Source organism: Sciurus carolinensis, chromosome 13 (assembly GCF_902686445.1).
Source record: "Sciurus carolinensis chromosome 13, mSciCar1.2, whole genome shotgun sequence".
In the NCBI taxonomy this organism is placed as follows: Eukaryota; Metazoa; Chordata; class Mammalia; order Rodentia; family Sciuridae; genus Sciurus; species Sciurus carolinensis.
Genome location: NC_062225.1, coordinates 48,439,817 through 48,454,230, shown reverse-complemented (window position 1 = coordinate 48,454,230; position 14,414 = coordinate 48,439,817). Strand labels below are relative to the sequence as shown.

General features: G+C 37.8%; 1 protein-coding gene across 7 annotated transcripts in view; it reads left to right on the top strand.

Moving 5' to 3' along the window:
• The window catches only part of Eml6 (EMAP like 6), a 262,976-nt gene that overhangs the window by 179,072 nt on the left and 69,490 nt on the right, over window positions 1–14,414 (top strand). For all 7 annotated transcript variants that reach the window (XR_007104749.1, XR_007104750.1, XR_007104751.1 and 4 more), the window contains exons 18-21: window positions 6,331–6,431; window positions 7,705–7,907; window positions 10,091–10,202; window positions 10,456–10,583. Coding sequence is in view for 4 of the 7 variants with exons in the window: in XM_047523319.1 (XP_047379275.1) it covers window positions 6,331–6,431; window positions 7,705–7,907; window positions 10,091–10,202; window positions 10,456–10,583 (544 nt within the window). In the remaining 3 variants the exon portion in view is untranslated. The remainder of the gene's footprint in view (window positions 1–6,330; window positions 6,432–7,704; window positions 7,908–10,090; window positions 10,203–10,455; window positions 10,584–14,414) is intronic.

Genomic DNA, 14,414 nt, shown 5'->3' with positions numbered 1-14,414 from the left:
GTGTTCTACATTCTTAAGTTTACATATCTACATATCTCTAAGTTTAGAACTGAAACTCTACATTTTTTTCTTACACAATCATAGGCCACTTCTCTGCAAATCTAATAAGCATCTAAAGGAAAAATATCAGGTAAATCAGTGTTCTTTATTTAGATGTTGACATTTGTTAAACATTTATGTGCTATCATTAACCAGTCCGGAACTTTAGTCACAACCACAACAATGTTTGTGTTTCTATGGCAATGAGAAATTACATAAAACTACAGTTTCCCTCAAAGATTTTTCTGAATGTTCGCCATTGTACAGACACAAGCAAACAAAATTTTCTTCTTTTTTCTCTAGGAAATGTAATTTATTATATTTGCTTTTAGTTTTCATTTTGGTTCTCCTAGCTTCTTTCCAAAGTATGTATTAATGATTTAGAGTCTTTGGGGATTCTGCCAATCAAGAAATCTTTGGATGTTTAAGGTATTTATGGTTATCTGGTCCATTGCTCTTCTTTGTGTTAAACACCTTTTCTCTTTTATCTAAATCTTTTTCTCTATGTCCTAATTATTCCTGATACATCTGGTGTTGTATAATGGCTCTAGTATCCATCTCGACTTTTGACTCTGAAAGGGAGAGAGTCCCCAAATCAATTCATCTCTTCTCCCCACCTTTCACTGTAGCCCTAACGGGTCAGAAAATGCTGGGAGGAGGGTGTTCTTTCAGCTTTTTGTTATGGAACTTTTCAAAGTTACACAAAATAGAAGGAAGAGCAATAAAGAATCCCCTTACGCTCATCACCCAACTGCCACACTTATCAACCTCCTACAAATTGTGCACATCTCTCCCCCGTTAGTTTTTCTTTGATTTTTTTTCAAGAAAATTTAAAATTCAAGGCATCATGTCATTCAATCTCCACATATTTCCTTAGGCATTTCTAACAAAAAAGGTGCATTTTTAGAAATCACCATGCCATTATCACAACTAACTCAAGCAGCATCTATTCCCCAATCAATAATCAAAAATTTCTGATTATTTCAAAGGTGAGAATTGGTTTGTTCAAATAAGTATCCAAACTAGGCCCAGGTGTTGTATTTGGTGGTTATATCACTTTTCTTTCACTTTATAGCATTCCACATCCATCTTTTTCCCACCATACTGAGGAACTGAGTTGTTTGACCTATAGAATGTTTCACTTTCTGGACTTTGCTAACTCTTCAGGAGATCCTTTCAGTCATTCTCCTGCACTTCCTATAAATAACACTTCCATGGACTTGATTAAATTCACATTTTATTTTTTAAAAAAACCAGATTTATTGGTAAATAGTTCACATCCCCATGTACATTTCCCATTTAAATTATACAGTTTAGTGATTTTTTTGCACATTTACAGAGTTGTGCAATCATCACCACTAATTCCAGAACATTTTTATCACCCTGAAAAGAAACCCCTTACCTGTTAGCATTAATTTGCATTCTGTCTCTAGGAATTTGTCCATTCTTGACATTTCATATAAATAGAATTATATAGTATGGTTGGCTTCTTTCACTTAGCATAATTTTTGAAGGTTCAGCCATGTCATAGAAGTTCAATACTTGATTTTTTATTGCTGAATAATTTATGTATACATACCACATTTTATTTATCTATTCATTAGTTAATAGATATTTGGGTTGTTTCCACTTTTTGACCATTATGAATAATATTGCTAGGAACATTTGTGTATAGGGTTTTGAGGGAAAGTTTCATTTCTCTAGAGTGTGCATATGCATGTGTATGTATATCTAGGAGTGGAATTGCTAGGTCATATTTTAATTATTTTTAACATTTTGAGGAACTGACAAAGTTTTTTTAAAGCAGCTATTCACACTAGCAGTATAAAAATACCCCAATTTCTCTAATTCCTTCCTAACACTTCTTACTGTCATTTTTGTTATCACTGTCCTACTGGATGTGAAGTGGTATCTCATTTGCTTTCGGTTTTCATTTCTTTAACAGCTCAGGATGGGGCATATCTTTTCATGTGCTTCCTGACCACTTGTGTATTTTCTTTGTGAAAATGGCTATTCGGGCCCAGTGCTCATTTAAAAAAAATTTTTTTTTCTTAGTGTAGATGAACACAATACCTTCATTTTATTTATTTTTATATGGTGCTGAGGAATGGATCCAGATCCAGCGCCTCACACGTGCAAGTCAAGCGCTCTACCACTGAGCACAACCCTGGCCCAGTGCCCATTTACAATAGGGTTACCGACCCTTATCATACCTATGCCTTGCACATATTTTCCTCATTCGTTCAGGTTTTTAGATAAGAACACTTTATAAATACATCTGGTTGCATCTCATCAGAAGAGAGGTGATCAGTGACATAGTAGAGAGTGGAAGTGATCGAAGTGGCTCACCTAGGTGCAAGTGGTAGGACGGGTATTGTCTGTAGAGAATTTGAAAATAATGAATCCTACTAAAAGCCACTTTTTGTTTTTCCCACTCACTGGCGATTCCAAACAATGTCAGAGGAATGATGAATTCCTTCCCTCCAAGCTGTCCCACTCCCCCAAAATGCCTAGTTGTCCTACTCAGCTTGACTGGTTATGGTAGTATCAGCCCGGTCCTTCCACTAGACAGCTTTTCATCACACATTAGCTCACGGATACCCATTGACAACCGTGGGTTAAATTGATTATTTAAGTAGGGATTGAAAATGGTAATTTTCAAATTCTGTCATTCATTTATATGAGCTGGAATTCTGTTAAGAGGTTTCTCTCATGGACTCTTTGGTTTCTCTAAGATACAATCCACATGGAAGGTAGTTCTTTGAGTATTAGGATTATTTGTCCTTTTTGTCTATACCTTGCAAATATTTTTCCGTTTTTCCTTTGTCTTTGAAGTTTGCTTTTGTGCTTTTCATTATGCAAAAAGGTTTTAATTTTTATGTAGTCCATTCAATCTTTCCTTCTGTTGCTTTGGGATTTTGAGTCAGATGAAAAAGAAACCATCTATAATTTCTTCTAATTGACCATGGCTTAATCTTTTACATTTTAGATCTCTAAGCCATTTAGAATTTATCCTAGTATTTATTGTAAGAAAGAGCTCCAACTTGACCCTCTTTCCATTGCAAGGTGTTGCAAACACCACTTCTTTCTTTTCCCTTTTGAAAAGACCTTATTTTTTAGAGCAGTCTTAGTTCACTGCAAAATTGAGCAGAAAGTACGGAGAGTTCCCATCTACCCACTGTCTCTACATATGCACAAACTCCTCCACTATCCCCGGTCCCACCAAAGTGGCACAGTTATTATAAACTGATCAACTATGTTAACACATCCTTGTCACCCAAAGTCCGTACTTCACTTAGAGTTCACACTTGGTGCGCTGCATTCTGCAAGTTTGGAAAAATGTATAATTCACTGTGATAATACCATACAGACCAGCTCCACTGCACTCAATATCCTTCATGTTCTGCTTATTCATTCCTCCCTCCTTTACACCCTTTGACAACCACTAATTTTTTTGTCTTCATAGTTTTGTCACTTCCAGAATGTCATATGGTTAGAATTGTATCATCTGTAGCCTTTTCAAATTTCATTCTTTCAGTTGTATACATTTAAGTCTCCTTCAGGTCTTTGTATGGCTCCATATCTCTTTTTTTTTTTACAGATTGCATTTTGATTCACTGTACACAAATGGGGTACAACTTTTCGTTTCTATGGTTTTACACAGTGTAGATTCACACCATTCATGTAATCATACGTGTACATAGGGTGATGCTATCTGTTTCATTCCACCATCTTTCATACCCCCGCCCCCTCCCCCCTATATGTCATTTTTTACTGCTGAATAATGTTCCATTATCTAAATTTACCACAGTTTCTCCATTTCCAGCTGAAGGAAATCTGGGTTGCTTCTGAATTTAGGTATTTGTGAATTAAGAGACTATCAACATCCATGTGCAATTTGTGTAGACCTAAGTTTTCTGCTCATTTGGGTATAAATACCAAGGAATGGAATTGTTAGGTTGTATGACGAGTGTATGAAGTTTTCTAAGAAACCACAAACTGTCTTTGAAAGACGTGTACCACACTGCTTTCCCACCAGCAATTAACTGTAATTTTGTAGACCAGCCAGTATTTGGTGTCAGATATCACTTATTGTAAAAGTTAATCTTTTCATCATTGATTTAAAACCGTGTTATTATTATATACTACCGTTTTAGATTCCTGTAGGTCCCTTGGTGGATGTTCTGTTTACCATTTGTTAGTTAATTCATGCACTACCTGCCACACTGTTTTCATTGTGGAGTCTTTACAATTTTTTTTAAAAATATTCAGGATAGCTACATTTTCCACTAGGTTCTTTTTCAAAGTTTTCCCATTTGTTATTTCTGATTTATTCTCTATAAGAACTTAAAAATCAAGGTATCCAACTCCAGATTAAAAAACAAATGCCCAATGGTCTTCTTATTGGAATCAGTTTGAACTCATAAAGTAAATTAGGGAGAATTGACTTAAAAGATCTACTTTATCCCAGGAGATTGGATATAGTTCTGGTTTAAGTTTGTTAGTATATAACATATCTCCTTGCAGGTATATGTTATATCCTGCTTGTTTAATTTATGCCTTGATATTTTTGTTGTTGCTTATAAATAGTCCTTTCTAATATATTTTGTATATGTGAAGTTTTTCCCATTCAATTTTATATTCTGCAAGTTTACTAAATTATCTTGTTTGTAGTCACTTTTACATTATTTTGAGTTTTCTAGTTGTACAGTTGTATTATCTGCAAATATGAATAGTTTTACCTCTTCTATCCCAGCTCTTCTTCTTCAACTTTTAAAATCTTGTCTAATTGCATTAGTTAATATGTTTGATGCACTGTTAAATGATAGTGATAATGGTCTTGTTCCTGACTCTGTTGGGAATGCCAGTAAGTAAAAAAATCTAACTTTTGGGTATATGCACACACATACCATGAATAAGCTGCTGTTCTAGCATGTCCTGTCTTTAAAGATAGGATGCTGTCATGGTATTTAACAGGTTCAGAGAACCAGCCTGTGTACAGTTGCCTGTCTGGGTTTCTCAAGGACAGGGAGTACAGGGAAATATGAATGTGAAATCATGCTAAGTCTGAAACATCCTTTAATTCCTACTTTATTGATTGTCCAGTTTCTTTAAAATTCACAAATATTAGATTTTTGACAAGTAACTTTTCAGCCTCTGTAAAAATGAAAATATGATTTTTCTCCTTACATCTATTAATATGATGAGTTATATTATTGGATTCCTTAATGTTGAGCCACTCTTGCATTTGATCATAATTTATTTTTATTATGCTTTTGGATTCTATTTGCTAATATTTTATTTAAGGTTTTATATACATAAGGGACAGCAATCAGTAATGTTCTTCTTGTTAATGGATTTTTTAACATAACAAAAATTATCTGCTAATACTCCAGAGAAGACAATCAAATAGTCCACTAAGAATAGGAAGTCCGGTGCGAGGTGTGGTGGCACGCGCCTGTAATCCCAGTAGCTTGGTAGGAGATAGGAGGATCCCAAGTTCAAAATCAGCCTGAGCAAAAGTGAGGTGCTAAGCAACTCATTGAGACCCTGTCTCTAAATAAAATAAAATACAAAATATGGCTGCAGATGTGGCTCAGTGGTCAAGTGCCCCTGAAAAAAAAAAAAAGGACATAGACTCTAATGTGATGACTTTGTACTCTAAAACAGAAATTTCCCTAATGCTGGGTCTCGTAACTCAGGTCTACAGTCAGTCCTTACTTTTATACTTATCTTTCTGCCTCCTCGGTTATAAACCTAAATTTCTGAACATATAATATCCTAAAGTGCCTTGAATCAGTAGGTGACACCTTTTCTCATGTGATTGTCCAGGGGCTTCTATTTATAGTGAATACATTTTTAACCAAATTCTATTTAAGCCAAAGTGATGTCCTCCACAGTAAAGATGGTATATTTGAAACTTTTCATTAATACTCTTGCAGTACCTTTTCCAACCTACTGTGCCAGATCTTGATATCCCCAGAATTACTTGTAGTCCCGTGATGGCGGCATTAATTTTACATTATGAAGACATTCAGATACATATTAAATCTTTCATTAATTTGTTTAAATCTTAAGTAAGTAGACTTTGGCAGCAATATTAGGGTAAGAAGAGAAATCCAATATTCACAGCAAAGCCAAAGTTCGTTATTTTAATGTAGACCCGTAGGTGCATTTCAAAATCATTTTCTAATTTAGTTGTTCTGTTAAATGTGCATAATGAAAGTTAGACCATATTCATGCTATTAACATTTCAATCCAAACTAGATTTTTTTAATTTGTTCCTTACAGAGGACATAAAGATAAAATATTTGTGGTAAAGTGTAATCCACACCATGTTGACAAGCTGGTTACAGTTGGGATGAAGCACATCAAATTCTGGCAACAAGCAGGTACTGTCATTTGGGCTGATTCATGTAGTTGAAAGCTTTCCTCAAGCCAGGGAATAAGGATACAGAACATTGACACTATGTGACCTGTCTCTCTGCAAATTAATATATAAAAATCTGCCTAAGAAATATCATTTCCCAAATTTACATTGGATTAATGTCTAAGCTGTGAAGCTTAAAACACTATATGATGCTGTGCATATTCATCAGTGTCTAGAAAGCTTGGGAAATGTTCTGCTATGAAAATAATGATTTTTATATTTAGTCATCTGTTCTGAAAGCAATAATTATGTTGGACTAGTGAACAGGAAATAATCATTTTGGGTGAATAAAGTTTTCAGTATTTTGAGGGTTCTATTATTAATCTATCACTGAATTTAGTACACAAATTAAACCCTGGTTCCACACACAGTATTTGTGAATTATATGTTGACAACAGCGATGGCGAAATAAGCATGACACGACATGGAAGAGTATCTGACACTTCTCACCAATAAGCCAGACTCATTATTGCAATTGTTTCTGAATTCTCAGTATCAGCTTTGGTTCCAAACTTAACCTTACAATGCACAAAACATGAACAGGCTAGCATTCCAATGCTTCTCACTTTTGAAGGAAGGAGAATTGGTGGTAGGTGTGGAAAGCCAGCCTGGGTGCAGGGGTCCTGAATGGGGCTGGGTGTCTCAGTGATAGGGAGCACAGGGAAATGGGGACACCAAGGGAGCAAACCTGATGGTTTGTTCCAGTATATACACCTTCTCCGATGTGACAATTGGTTCTCACACCATTTGCTGAGAGAAAAATTGAGGTGGAACGTGTATAGCATGTTTCACTTTACATGTTCAACCAGTCCCAATTAACATTCATGAAGGCTGTCCTTGTGCCCTAAGTCATTCTTTCTTCTGGCTGGCACAGAACTTACGTTGAGCCTTGGTTAGATGAGAGCCTTAGTCCAAGATACATATTTGTGTCCTTTCTCTAGCCAGACCCTACTTCTTTTAAGGTAGGAATTCTTGCTTTTCATCTTTATATTCCCTGGCATTGAGGCCTGTCAATTTGCCTGCCACAAAATAGAGACTCAGTAAGTAGTGAATTAATGAATGAGTAAGAAACCCTCCTATGTTATTTTTGTTTATGATATTCTCCATCATTTTTATATATTGTCATATGCATGATACACACACTCTGAGCCTTTCATTGAACAAAATAGTCTTCCCATATGCTTACGGAAGGAACCAACTTTTTAAAAGTAATGTTTCCTCCGGGTCTACTCCAGGTGGAGGCTTCACCTCTAAAAGAGGAATTTTTGGAAGTGTCGGAAAACTGGAAACAATGATGTGCGTTTCTTATGGACGGATGGAAGACCTAGTGTTCTCAGGAGCAGCCACTGGAGATATTTTTATCTGGAAAGATGTCTTACTCCTGAAGACAGTGAAAGCTCACGATGGGCCTGTGTTTGCTATGTATGCATTGGATAAGGTGTGGTATGATTTTCAGAATTCTTTTCCTCATCAGCCCTCTAAAATTATAAGGTAGTCTCAGAAAGCCTGCTAAGAGGATGCCTTGATCTGAAAATAGTCCTGTCTGAATTAGGAAGTAGTTACCATTGAAGCTGTAGTCAAAGGAAGATAAGGAGAATGCAAATGTTTTTATACTTTCTCTTTGTTTATGTACAATTTCTCCACTCTTTCCACACTTGCACTTCCTAGTTTTCACCATTAAGAGCTCCCTGAGAAGTGTGGGGATAAATGGGAACACAATAGCAGAAGAATCCTGAGGTATTTCAGCACTGCTGCCTCTTCAGTGACACAATGGACTGAGACCAGGAAGTATCAAGTAGTTGGAATAGTGTCCTACACATCCATTAGTTATGACCAAAAAAAGTTATGTTCATGACCAGCTTGTTTCTGTGTAGACAGGTTTAGCTTTTCTAAGTGTGTTAAAGTCTGTTCATGGGATGTAATTCCACTCCAGCTCATCTTAGTCTGATCTGCCCAACCTGCTTGCAGTGTTCCTTTACCAAGATGACCTTTAACCTTCAGTGCTTTAAAAATATTCTTCATAGTCAACTTGCCTGCAATTACCAGTTTTTTCATTCATTTCTAATTTGCTGGTGGTACCAGTTCCTCTGTGCTCTTTGACCTCCAGTCTAAGCCATCCAACCCACCTAAGTAGGCCAAGCCTCATTTTCACTACCTGTCCCAGGCATTTGTTGATCCCACAACAGAAGTCAGTTCTGTTGATGCACAATTATAGTAGTGGTCTTAGTGCTTAAGCTGTATTCTGTTAGCAAATTTGTTTTAGGTTAAGCTGCAGATGGGAGAAAAGATTAAAGCAGAATGCAAAATTGTGTAGGTTCAAAAGTTGATATGGTATAACTTGGTCAAACTTTTTATTATTTGGGAAGTTAAGTTGCAAAATCATGGGGGAAAAACAAGGATATCACAATATAAAATACTCCACTTGTTTAATTTGGGGATTGAACCTTCCTGGTTACAAATTCTATATAGTTGTCCGCAGTAGCATGAGAAATGGCTTTGAAGATCCCATACCCCTGTGGATACCAAAATCCAAGAGTGCTCAAGTCCCTTTCATAAAATGGCATAGTATTTACATATACCTTTGTATATGTTACAATCCTAATATTGTAAATAATATTAAGTACTTGTAGTTCTGTGTTGTTTAGGGAATAATGACAAGAAGAAAAGCATTACAGGTACAACGCTTTTATTTCCCTTGTATTTTCAATCCTTCACAAATGTGGTGGGCTAATTATAATAAGGATATTTAATGTAATAAACTTCAAAGTAGTATTTTCTTGTGAGCTTCATTGAAGTGCATTAAATTACAAGTTTGAGAAAATAACTCAGTATTTTTCTTTAAAAAAAAAAAAAAAAGAAAGAAACTTCCATGAACATTTGGTATATATGATAAATTGCCAGAAAGGAAAACTAATGAAGCCAAGAACTCATAAGCTGGAACTAGAATGGAAGATCACTCTCAGTAAAAGGAAGTTCAGCACATTAAGCTTTTTACTTTCCAGATTTTGTAAAAATTAATCTGAATATTAATTATTATGGAAATTATTGAACAAAATAGCAAATGACTTTATAATATCAAGTACTTGAATTGTTCTTAATAACAAATATTTTTTCTTGGAAGTACCTAGTTAATTCTTAAATATTTAACAACTCCCTCTGCCTGGGGCTGGGCATTGAACTTAGCGCCTCACACATGCTAGGAAGCACTCCACCACTGAGCTACATCCGCAGCCCTAACCATTGTTTTTAATTGTGATGTTAATCCCAATCCACTTGGTAGGAGCTTTGCTAGGTTTTGAGGCTCTTCTTGTCCCATGGGAACCCATGTTCTGGTTGGGGATCCTGGACACAGAGCCAGCCAGTCAAAATCCAGTGGGCAAGTGTTTACCAGTGGTCTAAGGAAAAGTAGTCGACACCCAATGAGAGTGTGTTTAATCTTCCTATAGAGATGCTTCCAGAACATGTTATATGAAGACTGTTATCACCAGATTTTTTCAGTCTTATATACTTGGAAAGAAACATACACAAAACTGCCTTACCCAAGAGGCAGTCCCGTTGGGGCCAGGTGGGTGGGTGGTCATTTTGCTGTGTATGATATTCCTGCCATGTGTGCCTTTACAGGGCTTTGTAACCGGTGGAAAAGATGGAATCGTGGAGCTCTGGGATGATATGTTTGAGAGATGCTTGAAGACTTATGCCATTAAAAGAGCAGCATTGTCAACTAGCTCGAAAGGTGCCACCCCTGGATATGCAATAGAAGCCCATCTGTTCATGGGAATGGAGAGGACAGTACTAAACTTCTTTTAATAATAGTTCATAGCCCAGTCACTTCTCTTTCTTACATGGGTAGGGCTTTTAGCCCCTGGTAGAAACATCAAGGATGATTGTCCAGTACTTAGAACTGTGGAACTATAAAAATTAAATATGTAGTAAGTGTCAGCCTTCTCATTGTATTAAATGCAATATTCCCTCCCCCACCCTGCCAGGCCTGCTTTTGGAAGATAACCCTTCCATTCGTGCCATCACTCTGGGACATGGACACATCCTGGTGGGAACAAAAAATGGAGAGATTCTGGAAATCGATAAGAGTGGCCCAATGACACTGCTGGTTCAGGTACCATGTTTATACATGTCATAAGCCACAGCTGACAAAAGGATTGAGATTAGGTTAAGGCGAGAGGGCTCCTTAGGATTAAAACTTGCACAGCACCTCCCAGGGTTGTGCTGTGCTGGATACCTGCTGCTGTGGAATGCATGGCCCGGGACAAGCAGGAGCACACACTTGTCATCTCACTGTTTCTGTGGGTTACAAGTCTGAGCACAGCTGAACCAGGCCCTCTGCTTAGGGCTTTGTCAGTAAAGGACAGAGATCTGGTCTCATCTGAGTCTCAAGGGAGGAGGGAACTCCTTTCAGTCTCACTCAGGTTGTTGGCAGAATTCAGTTCCTTGTGCTTGTAGGACCGAGACTTCTTTTCTTGCTGACTTTTGACCAGAGGCCATCCTCAGCTGCTAAAAACTGTCCACAGTTCCTTGGCATATAGGATTTCCAATAGCCACTTGCTTTTTCAAAGCCATCAAGCAAGAAAAAATTATATATATATATGTGTGTGTGTGTGTGTGTGTGTGTATGTATATATATACACACACACAAACTAGAATCTTATATAACAATCATATCAGCACATTCATCTCATCATGAGCATTCTGTCACTTTTGCCATGTTCTATTGGTTGAAAACAAGCCACAGGTCATGTCATACTTAGAGGTGATTATGCTAGTGGGTGGAAACCAGGAGGCTTGCAAGGATCCCCCCCGCAAGTTTGTCCATAGGGGTCCACCCTGCCACACACAGAATACCCCTTTGAGAGATTTATGCCATGACAATACCTGCACTCATCATCCAAATCAGGCTCAAGTATGGACGAGGTCCTCACCATCTGTTTATCCATAAAACTAAGGAGACAAGTTATCCACTCCCTTCAAATGTGCCTTGCTTAGTTCTCGGACTTCTTTCCCATGGACACATTACGTTGTGCTTAATGTCCCTCCCCCTCAAAAATCATATCTATATAAAATCAGATGAAAGTGAACATCAGCAGAGTCCTCAAGGAGTCGACAGATGATAAAATCTCACCTCAGGGATGGGAGATGGGAGGGAGTCCCTCCTAGTTTGGTGACGCATGGACAAAACCAAACTTAATTATGGGTGAAGAGGCACAGGTGGAGGGTGTGTGTTCAGAAACCAGAGTGAAAAGGTTATGTCCTGATGACATGAACTTGAAGATTTCTGTAGGCCCAGTGGGGGAGCTTCACCTCATTCCCCTGATCTGATCCATGCCTACAGGCTTGCCGTGTTGGGGGTTAGCCCCAAAATCCCACTGAGAGAGTCCCTCTGACTTCCTGTATCCTGGGGAACAGTCTGTATACACATCATGGCTCAGAATTCCATGCAAGGTTTTGAAAATACATATGCCCAAGCCCACCCTGAATATCCTAAATAAGAATCTGTTTACCAAAAAACAAAGCAAACAAAACAAAAAGCCATTTAATCCAATCTCAAAACCTCTATAGCTAATTGAGCCAGATAGCCAGGCTGAAAACCATGCTAGAGAGGCGCCCTTGAGGCCTCACTTACTTGTTATCAGATGTTCTTGCTTCTGTTATTTCCTTTCAAACTAACATCTTTTTCTTTTTGGTCATAGGTTCTTATTTTTTTAATGCTTGTACTTGTGCATTATAGTTATACACACTAGTTGGGTTCCTTTAGACATAATCATACATGCATGAAATTTAATGCTCCATTTCAATTCCCAGTGCCTCCTCTTTCCCTCTCCTCCTCCCTCCCCCTAGTTCCCTTTCTCTACTTTGCCAATCCTCCTTTCTTCCTTCTATTTATTTACTTTTATTAATTGATGCTTTATAGATACATACAAAGGTGGAATTCCCTATGATATCTTTATATGTGCACAGAGTGTAATTTTTGTCAAATTCATTCCTCATTTCCTCCTTTTTCCCATCCCTCTTCCCTTCAATCTCTTCCTCCTGATCTTCCCTCTAATCTTATGAGATCTGACCCCTCCCTTGTTTTCCCCTTACTTTGCTCTAGCTTCCCTGTAGGAGAGAAAACATTCAACCCTTGATTTTCTGAGTCTGACTTATTTCACTTAGCATGATGTTTTCCAGTCCGTCCATTTACTGGCAAATGACATAGTTTCATTTCTTCTTTGTGGCTGAGTGAAACTCCATTGTGTGTATATACCACATTTTCTTTCTTTATTTATCTGTTGACAGTCATCTGGGCTGGTTCCATAATAAGTTATTATTTAATATTGTCGAAAAGCATTTGTTTTTGACCTCCAAATGTCTGAGAGTTTTAGTTGTTTCCATCCGTACTATATTGCTAAATACTTTGGAAAAATACTTGGGAAGATTTCAACTATAACATGATTTGAAACTTAAGATTTAAACCATTTCCTAATTTTATGAAGCATTCTGTCATAATTGAGATTATTTTGTTTAAATATGTTTTGAACTTGATGGTAAAGGTTCTTCACTTTTTGGTTCTTTAAAATTCTATTCTTTCCTATTCTTCTGTTGCTGTAATATCAACCTTCACCATCACTTACTGAGCACCTGGTGTGCGTCAGGCAGTGCCACTGTATGGCATTCCTCTCATCAGCAGTACAGATTTGCTCAGTTAAGATTGTCTTGTAAGTGAGGGACCAAAGGCCAACACAAGCCCACAGGCCACAAGCTGAGGACTGCAGAGCTAGAACTCAAACTAAGACCTGTCAGATACCAGCCCCTTCTCTTCCACTACTCCAGGCTGTTCCCACAGGTCTCTTGGCCATGGACATTGCAGGAAAGTATGCAGAAGGTTCAGCCCTCTGAGCTGTGGGTAGCCAGTGAGCAGGTAGACCCTTCAGACATCACTTTCCACCATCTTCTCACCTTTACCTATGAACCATTCTGCCCCTTCCGCCCCCAGCATCTCTGTCCTCATCTGTTCTCTCATTTGCTTTCCTCTTAGGTAGAACTCAGTAGTTCAGTTCAGTGTCTGTGGAGCTTCTTCTGAGGTTTGCCCTGGGCTTTGTGGTATGCATGGTGGAATAGGGTTTCCTGCTCTCTTGGGGTCATAGTGCTGACCTGGGGAAAGAGACTGTAAGGGAAAGTGAAGAAACTATGAGGCAGCTTAAGATCACCATCTGCCCTGCAGTGAGAAGATTTCAGAATTTCCAGTTACACTTGGAAAGGATCATTTATTGTTTCAAGGAAGGAAAGCTAGTTTGGAGAAGAGGGAATAAGTGATATGCATCGAAGTATGAAATTCCCATTGTGCACACTTTTTGAATATAATCAACTCTTTATTATGTAGTTTGTGATAAACTTGATGGGTAATTAGCAGCAAAATAAGATCCTGGGCCCATTTCCTTACATCATTCAAAATACTTCTGGCCTGTCTCACTCACTATCTACTCCTGTGTTATACAGGAATTAAAATGATCAGATTAAGGAAATATGATTTTGAAAACAGTATGAGGTAGCAGTTTGAAAGGGCTTCCAAGTCTGCAATCCTGTCCTCATGTAAAATGTGCAAAGGGGCTTGGCCCATAGAGAGGTTCCTGCAGAGCCAGTCTGGGAGGATATGGGATAGGAACACCTGAGCTTTCTTCTGATTGTGCCTTAGGGTGGGAGGCTTTTGAAGAATAAGAAACTAGGGGTGCAAGGTGCTTCCAAGGATAATAAATAAGAAAACAATATATTTCTCCTTCAGCTGCACATTTGATCAGATATTTGAATGTCAGTTTTATTTGGAATTTTCCATATTCTACCAAATTATTGTTTTGCTCAAATAGTCTTCCAGCTAAATTGAAATCATCCAATTTCTCTTTGGAACACCACCTGTTCTTGCTAAGCATTCCAGCTCCAATCACCTGTCAGATGC